The 13,732-nt window shown below is 40.5% G+C and overlaps 1 protein-coding gene across 1 annotated transcript in view; it reads right to left on the reverse strand.

The window, feature by feature from the left end:
* stk10.S (serine/threonine kinase 10 S homeolog) overlaps positions 1–13,732 on the reverse strand; it is an 80,374-nt gene that overhangs the window by 37,273 nt on the left and 29,369 nt on the right. Inside the window, 2 exon segments of the mRNA NM_001085695.1 lie at positions 5,533–5,682; positions 6,200–6,248. Coding sequence (NP_001079164.1) covers positions 5,533–5,682; positions 6,200–6,248 — 199 coding nt within the window.

Consider the following 13,732-nt stretch of genomic DNA (forward strand, 5'->3'; position numbering starts at 1 on the left):
GAGGACTCGGAGCAGCATTACTTTGAGCTTTGTTACTGGTGTATTTATATAGACCTTTCTGATGAAGCTTACTTTGTTTTATCTTTTCCTTCTCCTTTAAGTCTACTATAAAATCGTTTAAACATTAAATAAACCCAACAGGTTGATGTTGCTTCCAATAAGGATTAATTATATCTTAAATTTGGATCAAGTACAAGGCACTGCTTTATCATTACAGAGAAAAGGAAAATTGGATTATTTGGATAAAATGGAGCCTATGGGAGACAGTTAACATATTTTATAATCTCTTATACTCTCAATCACATTCATTTCCTTTGCCAAGCTTTCGTTCGAGCTAGAGAATGCTTTATGACTTTGCTGCGTGTAGTTTTTTATTGGGTCCGTGCATTCATGGCTTCTCAGCAATTTCTTGACAATTCTATTTTCTGTTTCATGCTCTCTGCAATCAAAGGGCACCTTACAATAATGGCAAACAGAGCATGACTTCTCTATTTTCAGACATTCACCGAGCAAGAAAGGTCCCTACTGAAACATAAGATTGCATAATCCATGAGTAATTGGACACTTTTACCAAATAGTTACAAAGCTTTAGTTAATTCATTGTTCATTGTTCTGGTGAGACTATTGAACTGCAAATATTTGCACAATCTCAGCCACAATGCTTTTGCGAGTTACACTTCCCCACACCAACACAAAAAGTTGCTGAAATAATTTTCTCCCGTTACATACATTTTACATGTTATTTGAACGTGTAAAGAAATCTGCTGTTTTGGCAAAATTGCTACTTGCTGCAAGCCATGATGATTTTCATGTAGATGTATTTTTGTAAGTTATACTTGCACCAATCACATGTTTGTTTTGGGCATTTCCTGGAATTCGTCTTGGCAGGATGCTTCTGCTATCACCTAGCGGTTGTGATAACATTAGCACTGATGCTGGTTGCACATTTTGGCACTCTATAAGGATGCTGAAATATATAGCCTGACCTTGGTTATGAGCCTAGAAACCTCTGTCTGGTGCTTCTTATTTATTCTGTTTTTGATGTGCTGTTCGTCACTGTTTCCCCGTCTCCTCGAAGACACACCAATCGTTAAGGCGGCGCACTCCAGGGCCCTTTTGGAAGAATCGCTTGCTTTCAAGTCATATGTAAAAAAGAATCTTTATTAATACATCTTATTACACTGATAGAACAGCGTCTGAGGAAGTGCAGTGACACGAAACGCGCCAGACCTCAGAAAACTTTTTCCCCGTCTCCTGGATTCGTCTCCTGATCTTTGTTATATTCTGGATTTGTGTGTCCTTCTGCTTCTAACACCATACAGCTAGGTCCTATCTGTAAGAAAAGCACCTGTGCGGCGGGGTCGCCCGCCGCATGGTCCATAAACGGCGCCATGTTGTTCTAGGGCGCGCGCAGCACGCCTCTTAAAGGCATGCCTACGACAACTCTGCTAGCTTAACCCCTTGACTGACTACCCGGTTTTGACCCTTGCCTGCCTGACGATTCTGATATCCGCCTGCCTTGACCCAACCTGTTTGACCATCCTTCTGCCTAATCCTTTTGTACCGTGACTTTCGGCCCAAAAGACTCTGCAAACAGCCGTGCCCCTTTGCCAACCAGAATATCTCGCCTTGTACCTCCCGTTAAGTCCAGGTGGCACCCAAGTAAGCTGAGGACTCCTCTCGAAGCCCAAAGGTGGTCAGACTACTGGTGAAGCCGATCCCAGACCAGGGTACTTGGCACTTGTTCTGGTATTGGGTGCCGGTCGTGACATTATCCTTGGATGCTGCCATGCTTGTGGTTACAACCATTTATCATTCTTCCCAACTGTCCCGTTTTCAGCGGGACAGTCCTGCTTTTGACAGCTCAATCCGCAATCCTGCGTTTGTACTGAAAAGTCCCGACTTTCTCTGCACTGAGCAGCCAGACAAAGAAACAAAGTTTCTAAAGTGTTTACGACACTAAATGTGTAAGGCTGTGGACACAAATTCTTTTCACTTTTGAACTTATTCCCTGGTGGAAGTTTGCCTTCTTTGAGTGCCTGCTCCAAAGGTTTTTTCGGGTTTGTCCGCTCCCCGTGCTCAGGGCAGTGCACCTGGGCCTCTTCCCTTATGTGGTAAGTAACTATTTTCTACTTGGAGACCCTAAACTTAAAATTCAATAAAGTTTCTAACTTAATTGGTTTTTGGCAGACAGTCCAGAACAGCCACCAGGTGCAACTAAGATACTTTGTAACAATTTTGAGATAAGCAATTTTAAATTTAGATAAGGAGGTCCCTTGGGAAAAGTTAGACTCATCTTAAAGGGCAATTCACCTTCATTAGCAATACTGTAATAACAACACAGAAATATGTTCAAACTTTTATAACCTGCCAAATTTTGTAAAATTAACATGGTAATTAGGGGGGGTGGCCACAAAATGGGATTGGCAATTTTTTTTTGTTCCCAAAATGTTGGGAGGTATGATTTATACATATTGCCTAGCATTCTCATATCATCTAGAAAGTATGGTGTTCCAATGTATAAGGGGGCGTTGTAAAAAAAAAAAAAAAAAAAAAAAAAAAAAGTAGGTAACAGGCAACAGAAATATACAGACATAAGGACCCTACCTGTATGAACCCTACCTGTATTGTCAGTGCACAACTCAAATGCTTAGTCGTTACAGAACAGCTTTATCATCACTTTTATTCCAGATTTGCAATTGCTCATCTGGAATGGGGCCCTCTCTGTTAAATGTATTTTTCATAGAAGTACTTTATGCTTTACTATGGATCAGAGCTCATGGGAAATGCTTACAGAGAGCATATAATAAACAATACCAGATGTCTCTGAAGACTCTGAACTCAGAAAAGGGCCCCATTTCAGTTAAGTGCACCCTTGTTCTTTTTCACTAACTTAGCTCCAAAGACACTGTAGTCACAGGAGGCTGGCACATACGAGATTCCTCATGCAAAAATGACAATTCCAGTACTGAAAATAGATTTGACATTTGACATGATTCAGCAAGTTAGAAGATTACAAGGTTTCTGATTCAGGAATACAGTCATAAGAACCATATTTGTACTACTCAACACTTAAAGGGATCCTGTCATGGGGAAAAAACATTTTTTCAAAATGAATCAGTTAATAGTGCTGCTCCAGCAGAATTCTGCGTTGAAATCCATTTCTCAAAAGAGCAAACAGATTTTTTTATATTCAATTTTAAAATCTGACATGGGGCTAGACATTTTGTCAATTTCCCAGCTGCCCCAAGTCATGTGACTTGTGCCTGCACATTAGGAGAGAAATGCTTTCTGGCAGGCTGCTGTTTTTCCTTCTCAGTGTAACTGAATGTGTCTCAGTGGGACATGGGTTGTGCTGTTCTTAGATCTACCAGGCAGCTGTTATCTTGTGTTAGGGAGCTGCTATCTGGTTACCTTCCCATTGTTCTTTTGTTTGGCTGCTGGGGGGGGGAAGGAAGGGGGGTGATATCACTCCAACTTGCAGTACAGCAGTAAAGAGTGATTGAAGTTTATCAGAGCACAAGTCACATGACTTGGGGCAGCTGGGAAATTGACAATATGTCTAGCCCCATGTCAGATTTCAAAATTGAATATAAAAAAATCTGTTTGCTCTTTTGAGAAATGGATTTCAGTGCAGAATTCTGCTGGAGCAGCACTATTAACTGATTCATTTTGGAAAAAAAATGTTTTCCCATGACAGTATCCCTTTAAAGTAACAAAGCATAATGCATTGTTGCACTGCATTGGTACAACTGGTGTGATTGCTTCAGAAACTCTGCTATAGTTTGTATAAACAAGCTGCTGGGTAGCTATGGGGGCAGCCATTCAAAGCTGAAAAAGGAGAAAAGACACAGGATACACAGCAGATAACAGATAAATTCTGTAGTATACAATGGGATTTTTCAGAAATTATCTTATATTTATTGTGTATCCTGTGCTTGAATGGCTGTCCCCCATTGCTACACAGCAACTTGTTTATATAAACTATAGTAGAGTTTCTGAAGCAAATACACCAGTTTTACCAGTGCAGGACAGCAATACATTATATTGTAATTCCTTTAAAAAAAACAACTATTATTTTTTTGTGTTACTGTTCCTTTAAAGACTGTCAGAACTGTTATTTTAATACTGTGCCTTTCTTGCTGTAAAAGAATTTCATAGAACCACAAAGCTGTGTACTAACAAATAACAAGGCAGTCTGATCTTTGATTCTCTCTTTAAAGAAGCCTGGCAGAACTCCAGTCCAAACCATTGGGAGAAAGGTATTTTGTTTGCAGCATCTGTCTGCTATGTGATATTATAGAGCTAGCTTTATGGGATAACCTCCGGTATAATCCCAGTATCTTAATTTAGAATTGGTTAAATTAAACACAGCATAATTAAAGAGTGACGGTGCATTCTCACTGCAACTAAAGGGATAATAGCAACGTGTTAGAGACTTGGCACAATATGTAGCTGGGTCATTGCATAAGACAGATTTCTGCACAGCTGAGCACCTCTAAGAAGTGGTTTAATTCAGTGAGCAGTGAAGTTTAATATCTTTCTCTCTGCACTGGTACGTGGGAAATTTCTGAGCTGGTTTTTATGTTGTTAAAGGAACAGTAAGACGGAAAAAAAAAATCAAAGTGTTTTAAAGGAATGAAAATATAATGTACTGTTGCACTGCACTGGTACAACTGGTGTTTGCTTCAGGTACTATAGTTTCTATAAATAAGCTGCTGTGTAGCCATGAGGGCAGCCATTCAAGGCTGAAAAAGGCACAGGATACACAGCAGATAACAGATAAGCTCTGTAGTATACCATGAGATTATTCAGAACGTATCAGTTATCTACTGTGTATCCTGTGCTTTAATGGCTGCCCCCATGGCTACACTGCAGCTTGTTTGTATACACTATAGTAGAGTTTCTGAAGCAAACAACCCAGTTTTGCAAGTGCAACAATATATTGTCATTCCATTAAAACACTGATTTTTTTTGGTGTTACTGTTCCTTTAAGGTGGTGAAGGTGGTGGTGGTGGTGGGGGGGGGCTCATACTTTAGCACATTAAAACCACAACAAAATTCTGTTACCCAGTTATATGGAGGCAGTTGGCAAAGAAACAAATATACACTTTTAAGGCTATAATATTTGGGGCGGTTAAAAGCAAAATGCAGAAGCTAGAATCAAACACTTATTAGCCACAAGTATGGTTTGCGATTCCACTTCGGCATACCACATGAAAATAATTGTAGGCTTTACTGTGTGATAGGAGCTTTGAGTCGATTTCCATAGGGGCCAATTAAAATATATGAACTTCTTAAAACTAGCTTTTGATTGGTCCAGCTTAGAAAGGTCCCTCAGAAGCAAGAACAGTGGCAAATGGTGATCAGTTAATCACACTTAAAACATTGCCCCATCCTAAGCCTATTTCAGACCTATTTTCGATGTCATTGAGTAAACTTTACAGGTTTCATAGGTTCCTTCCAACTATAACCACAATCTACCCATATGACCAGGAGAATGTTGACCCAAGAATGAAGAGAGGCTCTTACCGAGTTTGATATCGCCATCTAGCGTTAGCAGCACATTTCCCGCTTTCAGGTCTCTGTGGATGATCTTCATACTGTGGAGGTATGCTAAGGCTTCCAGCATCTGTCTACAGATGGTTTTAATCTCTGGTTCTTTTAGTCCACGGTCAAGTTCTGTGGAAAGAAACAATTAACGGTCATTTAGCAAATTCAAGTGTAAGAATTCACCAATATTGCTTCATACTGGAGAAACATGCAACACATCAGCTGTATTTATTTTGATACAGAGAATGGTGTCACAGCCATGGGCACACATAGGGATTCTTAGAGGCACATTTATCAAGGGTCGAAATTCAAATTCATGAGACTTCTTTAAAACTCCAACAAACTCCCATGAATTCGAAATTCGACTAATTGAAATGTATTAATAAAATCTAATTTTTCCAACTCGGACAAATTTAAACGACCCGAAAACTCAAATGGAATTCGATCAAACTTGATTCAAGTTTTTCCTCAGAAAAAACTCACGTCAGGAAGGCCGAAAAAAAAAGTTCCAGATTGATCCCTGGACGTCTCCAATTGACTCAAACAGCAATTTCGGCAGGTTTTAGGTGGCAAATAGTTTAGTTTGAATTCTTGTAATAAATAACAAAGCTGAGACATGCATTTTCAAAGGCTCATTCTTACTCACCAAGCATTACTGCATCCACAGCTCCTCCTGGGCAAAATTCAATCATTATCTGGAAAAAAATTAAAGGAATTCAGAACAATGAATTACTAACCTGAACAGGTAAGATCAAAAAGTCGATGAAGGAATGCCCTGTTTACTGCTTTACAACGTATATCATCAAGGGTAAAAACTTTTAAATGGTTTCTCTCTCCCAGCATATAAGGGCTAGTCCACACGAGGAGATTCAGGAAGATTTTGTCGCCTGGCAACTAATCACCTCGTCTTTTGAACGACTACTCAATGAGCCAACTTGAGGCGACTATAGAAAACGCATCCCCACGTGTGCATTAGCGCAGGCGACTTTGCATTGTAACCTATGGGGAAAACCGCAGAGGCAGTTCGGGGAGATAGTCGCTCAAAAGACGAGGTGATTAGTCGCCAGGCGACAAAATCTCCCACGAATCTCCTCGTGTGGCCTTACCCTAAAACAGTGTAAAACATGACTGTGGATGGTCTGCTGAGTTAACCTCTTTACAGTGGAAAGGAAACTATGCAAGATACACTTTCCCTAGACGTACTCCATGTCAGTACGTTACGGGATAGCCCCTCCTCCCTGCTCCAATTAGAAGGAACCTCCCCAAGCCTTTAAAAGGCCAACCACACCCACCTACCGGCGTCTTTTTTTTCCTTCTCTTATGCTCTTGGCTTTGTTCTCTGAACAAAGGCCTCAATCATTAGAAGCAAATTTTTGTTTTTCTCTTTTACGCCTAGGAAAGCATTAGGCCTGCCCGGAAGGCGTCCTAGGGACAGGGGTTTTGGTCCATGGGACCTTTTTTCCCCCCAGCACACTACCTCAGACCTGGAGTCTTCTGAACTTCAGCTTTTGAATCAGGTAGGGCACTGAGGTGCAATGTTTGCTACTCCTTGTCTGCCTGTATTTCAGTTGCCTTCCTGTATTGCTATCAAGAGCATTGGGTGGCAGGTGCTTGTCCCCCCATTCGTGTGCCCTCCCGACCTGCCCAGAGGGCCTCAGGCGGCACTGGTGTATGTGGCCCCTACACCCCATTTTTACGAATGGGCGAGGGAGGTGGCAGTTAACTTAGGCTAATTAGTTAGGGGCCTGAACCTTACTGCCCCCTGTTACCTTTGTTTTATTTTTGTTTTAATGGGGGCAGGTCATGGCCAACTGCCTCCCTCAACAGACTTTCCTAAGGTGGAGGTAGTTAAAATAATAATAAAAAAAATAAAAAATAAAAAAAAAAGTTTCGCTATAGGCTTCATATTATAGCAAACTTGGGCCTGTGCAGGAAGCACCAACACTAATTATCCAATTCGCCTCAGTATAACCCACGCAGTTGCTTTGGGTTCCCTGCCTATGCAGACACCAGCTGAGTATAATCAACCTCCCACTGAGTGCAGACACCAGCTGAGTATAATCAGGTCCAGCTAAAGCAAGTGGAGATGGCCCCGCCCACTCTCTAACTCAGCAAGCTAGGAAGCTGCAGCCTCAGGTAAGTCCTGCTGTTGTCAGTAAACTTGTGAGGCCTGTTTTCCCGTTAACAATAGTGTCCTGGAATTTGTGACATTAAAGGGTCTGCTTCCAGCCTTGCATAATGAGCAGCAGGTAAGGAGTGTGTCCATATGCTGTTCTGCAGTGTACTAAAGTCTAACTAACTGCTTGCATGCTATATATTCATATGCTTATCTGCACTGTGCCTGATTATGATTGTTTCCTGCCTGAAAGCACAAGCCATTTACAAATAGGACACCAGTAGCCCTATTGAATATGGATCACTGGGCTGGGGGGGCTGCTAGGCTCTGATATATACTTGCTATAAACATCAGATAATCCATAATATGTATTGCACTATTTTTGTTCTGCATTCTATGTTTTGGCTATTGCTCACATAGAACAGGTAGCCATAATAGAGGTCGAGCAAAGGTCTGGCTGAATGCTAGGGCCTGATATAAGCTTGCTCTATGCAGCAGCTAATCTAAACTATGGACCTCATGTTTCCGTGATTGTACCTGTGCTCCTATTTTGTTCTACAGCTTAAGCTCTGGCTATTGCTCACAGGTAAAACGTGGCCCTACAGGATGTAGAGCACAGGTCTGGCTGGCTGCTAGGCCCTGAGACATGCTTGCTCGAAGCAGCAGCTAATCTAACTATGTATTTCATATTGCTGTGATTGTACCTGTGCTACTATTTTGTTATACAGCTTATGCTCTGGCTATTGCTCACAAAGAACACGTAGCCCTGTGAGATGTAGAGCACAGATCTGTCTTGCTGCTAGGTCCTGATACATGCTTGCTATAAGCAGCAGCTAACCTAACTATGTACTACAGGTTTTCTGCAGTTTATGAGTTGGCTATTTCTCTCAGGGAACAAGTAGCCCTAATGGATGTAGAGCACAGGCCTTTTCAGTTGCTAGGCCCTGAGATATGCTTGCCCTAAGCAGCAGCTAATATAAACTATGTATTTCATGTTACTGTGATTGAATCTGTGCTTATATTTTCTTCTGCAGTATATACCCTGGCTATGGCTCACCTGGAATAGGTAGCCCTAAGGTATGTAAAGCACAGGCCTGGGAACGGCTAGGACCAGATTTACGCTTGCCCTAAGCAGTAGCTAATATTTTATGTATTACATGTTGCTGTGATCATATCGGTATGCTCCTATTCTCTGCAGTATGATATGCTCTAATTATTGCTCACCTTGAACCAGTAGCTCTAATAGATGTAGATCACTGGACTGGGTGGCTATGAAGGTCGGATATAGGTTTGCTCTGACTGCAGCTAACCTAAACTATGCATTACATGGGGTTGTAATTGTTTCTGGGGTACATTCAGGTTTAATCCAGATGACTACTGATAGGAATACCTACATATGAATGTCTTTTCATTCCATGGCATTGCTCCTGGGATAAGATATGGCTTAATAAATTAGACACTAGGCAATATTTTTTCCCGATGGCAGGTAAGCTTAACTTTGTCTTGATAAACACTACAGGAGTTCTGAAGCCTGTCTGTCATAAGGATTGCTGGGTTAACAATAACCACAGGTATGTACTACTTTTGGGACCATTGAATGTACATTTTTCCAGATTCAGCAGCCTTGTATCACCGATCACTGCCTGAACGAATGGAGGACCAGATAATTGCTTTGCCCAGTCAATTGTGCAGTTTATTACTACCCACGCAGCTCGAGCTCTGGGGTCGGGTACTGTGCTCTACCAGGAGCTTAGGACTCTGACCGAGGTACATATTATTATCACATAATTTAATATATGCTTGCACCATGGCCCACATCCTGCAGGGGGATTCTACTGCCTTCAGAACAAATGCTCAATTAATGGATAAACTCCATAATACAACTGGTCTACCAAGCAACATATATGTTTGCATCTATAAGAGGGCCATAGGCAGGTGCATATATTTTAATACTAAGGCATGTATATGAGTGTGTATATATGTTTGCACAGATATCTATATATGATTTGTGTCCTTGGGATGGGTTCTTTTTTGGAACCAGAAACGTTGGCTCAATAAACCTATATTTTTATGCAACATATAGTATTTTTGAAGATTCCTGGAACAATCAGTACTTGAACTCTTCATCCATAAATTTCACTATAGCAGCCAGGACATCTGGCTAGTTTCTAGGGGTTCAACCTGTGGAAATTCCATATTCATAGGTTTAAGGAAGAACAAGGTATACAGTTCTCTATGCTTGGCTGAAGGATCCCCAGATGTATTTCTACCATTTTCTAGGGTGACTCCTTGGTGCCTCCTACAAATTAGAGAGGGGAGCCACTACCCAGTGTTATTCCTATACTATTTCTACTGATATTCTTAATGTCAGGATAGATGGGACATTTTATCTGCCAATACAGGGTGTCTATAGAGACAGGGTACACATACATATCAGGCCACTGGGAATTTGCATAAGGTATATATTTCAAACCAAGGGTTTTCAGGCTATAGGAGTCCTCAAAGTGTCTTGTTAGTCCATAGAGATGACCTCTGTTCAAGTCTGGCCCAGGATAGGGATATTCTGCTTATACTACCTTATACTATCATCAAAACGGCTTTGTGACTTAAGGCTCTGTGTCCAGAAGGCACTTATTTTGGGCCCATTTATTTATTTTTTTCTTCAATTTCTCAATCCCCTAGTTAGTGGTTTTTTAGAATACAGGGCTGGCTGTTCTTCCACACCAGATAGGTAACTGATTGGACAGCAGATGGAGGCGTCCTAGGAGCGTTAATTATTTTCCCTCTCTATGTCTGTGCCCTCTTGGAACACCAGCAGTTTTGGATCTTTCCTCCTTACAGTTACATACTGCAGTTGCTACTTGTCCTATTGTTTCGGCCGAAAATGTACTTGGCTCTTCTGAGCAGGATCATAGTCTTCCCTTAAGTGGGACGGTTGCAGTCATTACAGTAGAGTGTAATCTCTTACCACTTCTAGTCATTAATTTCATTGAGAATGAATTAAGGATATTTTATGTATCTGTCATACAGGTTTGTCTAGCTTCAAATGGGATGCTTGGAAGTATTTTTTTTTTTTTTTTGTCTGTTTTGACCATGTCTGTCATATTATTCCCTATGCTAGGGGGATTACATTTACACCTGCTGAAAATTGTGTCTGAAACATTCGCACAGAGCGCAATGTCCAGGTAACTTCCAGATACAACACTCCTATTATCCTGGTTTGTTCTCGGATTCACATTCCTGCGCCACTCCTGATACATATGACCCAGCAGGACTCTAGTAGATCAGAGGCCCTTCTGACACTTACTGGAACATCCATAGCGTCCCTCCAGTTCCAAGGTCAGCCTCAACGATTAAATATGTAGTATAGTTGATTCCACATATAAGTGGGTCCCTTATGGGTAGAGAGAACACAGGTTTGTGGGTGACTAGAAACATTTATCCAGGGCATATAATCTGCCTCCATAAATCTTGGAATTAGTCCTTTAGTTGCACTGTGGTTATTGGGATCTGTAACCTTAGGGGTATTCAGTTATACCTCTCAGAGTACTAGGTTGGGTCAACCAACAGGGGCTCTTTCTTAGGTACTGGAGTTGCTCAACTCTTTACAGTTAATTGAGTCTGCCTCATCACAGGACCTTACACAGGGTAAGGAATTCTAATCCCAATTATTTTCTCAGGTGCCCTTGTCTCCGATCTTTAGGATCTGCTTTCGGTTAGAACAGTCCTGACTAACATGCATTCTGATATAAAGATATTTATGGTACTGGCCTTGGGTACCTCAGGGTTCATTGGATATCCTACATTTATGGATATATCCTAAGTAGATCATTTCTATATTGTGTCTGTTTTGGGTTCTTACTCCTACCAAGTGTTTCTTACAGGTACCTTGCAATTTGCACTGAATTTAGGCATACATGTGATGAATGCTATTTGGTGAGTAGGAGAGTAAGTATTTCAGCTTGCTGAATTCGCCTTTTACAGGACTGTCTTCCTCTCTCTCTCTCTCTCTTCTGGAGGGTGAAGTGGTGGTTAGTGAGCTAACTTGTTCCTCACTCTCAGTGGGCTAACATCTCTCTCTCGCCGCTCTCTCTCTCTTTCTCTATAGTATATGCTATACTATAGCTCTATTCTTAGCCTGGTGAACTTATTCTGGGGTTTTCACCTGGACTCTCTATATTAAGGTAAGGAGTTTGCATGATGGTGGACTATCTAGTCAGAGATACTCCTTTCCTTATTACAGTTTCTTCTTAAAGCATATTCCCTCCCATGGGATAACGTTAACTTGCTATGTCCCGTAACGTACTGACATGGAGTACGTCTAGGGAAAAAGGAAGATTATTTCATACTTACCGAGATCTTCCTTTCCTAGACGTACTCCATGTCAGTACACCCGCCCTTTCTTTTCCGGTAATTTAAGAGCTTGTTACAAAGACGCCGGTAGGTGGGTGTGGTTGGCCTTTTAAAGGCTTGGGGAGGTTCCTTCTAATTGGAGCAGGGAGGAGGGGCTATCCCGTAACGTACTGACATGGAGTACGTCTAGGAAAGGAAGATCTCGGTAAGTATGAAATAATCTTCCTTTTTCTACATAACATTTCTGCAGATGTAATACAAAATTACTATTTTCTGCTGAATTTAACAGATTAGTGAATATATCAAAAGAACATGTTTGTGGTAGGTACCCAAGTATGGGCACATTTCTGGTTGATCCGATAGTGTTTTTTTTTTTTTTTTTTTTTGGAGTTATATGGCAGCCAATACTATATATAATGTATAAAACCTTTAAAGGACCAGTGACATAAAAAAAAATGTAAAAACAATTTGTTAATATACTATGGAAAAAAAAACACCAACACATATTAAACGTTAAAATAGCAAAGTCTTTATTTAGAAATAACTTACCGAAACTCCTCTTGCGCTCCTCTTCAGAAAAGGCAATTGGGTGATCCATCGTGCGGCACTCCATTTCTCCTCCCTGCCTTCCTTATAGCAGATAGCCAGGGAGGAGAAATCGAGCGCTGCATGATGGATCGCCGCCGTGTCGCCTTTTCTGAAGAGGAGTGGAAGAAGAGTTTCGGTAAGTTATTTCTAAATAAAGACTTTGCGATTTTAAAGTTTAATATGTGTTGGTGGTTTTTTTTTGTAGTATATTAATTTTTTTTTTTTTTTTTAAAGTTACTGGTCCCTATAAATAAATATTGAATAAAACAGCTCATGTGTAAAACCCTGCTTCATGTAAATAAACCATTTTCATAATAATATACCTTTTTAGTAGTATGTGCCATTGGGTAATCAGAAATAGAAAACTGCCATTTTAAAAAATAAGGGCCGCCCCTTGGGATCCTAGGATTCACGGTGCACACAAACAAATCATACATGTTAGGTCACATGAGCCAATTAACAGGCACAGTTTTGTCTTTTGCTTCTACAATTCTTCATGGTACAGTTGGAGTTGTAGTATTTCTGGTCAGGTGATCTCTGAGGCAGCACACAGACCATCACAAAATGGTGGTTCAAGGCAAGAGATGTAAAAGGGTAATATTTACTTAAATATATATACCAGTTTGGTAAGATTCTTATTATTAATATTTGATTTGATATAAACTATCTGTTGCTTAAATATTCATTTAGGGGGTATAGTTTTGTAGTAAAAGTAAGAATGGATTCAAGGGAATATAAGCTAAAGTCCCACACCAGTGAAATAAATAAAGTTAAAAGGAGGATGAATATTGTAACAGCAAACAAAAACACAGCTCAACATCAACAAAAGTTGGCTTACAGGTCCTAGGGATACCAAGTATAAGCTCCTTTGTTCTTTAAAAATAAAAAAAAATTCACTGCTATTTTTTTTTTTGTTTTACAGAATCCCTGCACTAATTCTGAAGTAAAAGGTAAGAAACTGTGATGCCCAAATACAGTGTGTAAAGTGCACTTAGCAATGCAATGATTGTATATTGTACTTCAAAGGATGTTTGCACATTACAGTATATAGGACAAGGTGCATTGTACAAGCCATGTAATGTCTGTAGCACACCTATAGGATACAACTGCTTCCTCAAGATA

The sequence above is a fragment of the Xenopus laevis genome, chromosome 3S (assembly GCF_017654675.1).
Source record: "Xenopus laevis strain J_2021 chromosome 3S, Xenopus_laevis_v10.1, whole genome shotgun sequence".
NCBI lineage: Eukaryota > Metazoa > Chordata > Amphibia > Anura > Pipidae > Xenopus > Xenopus laevis.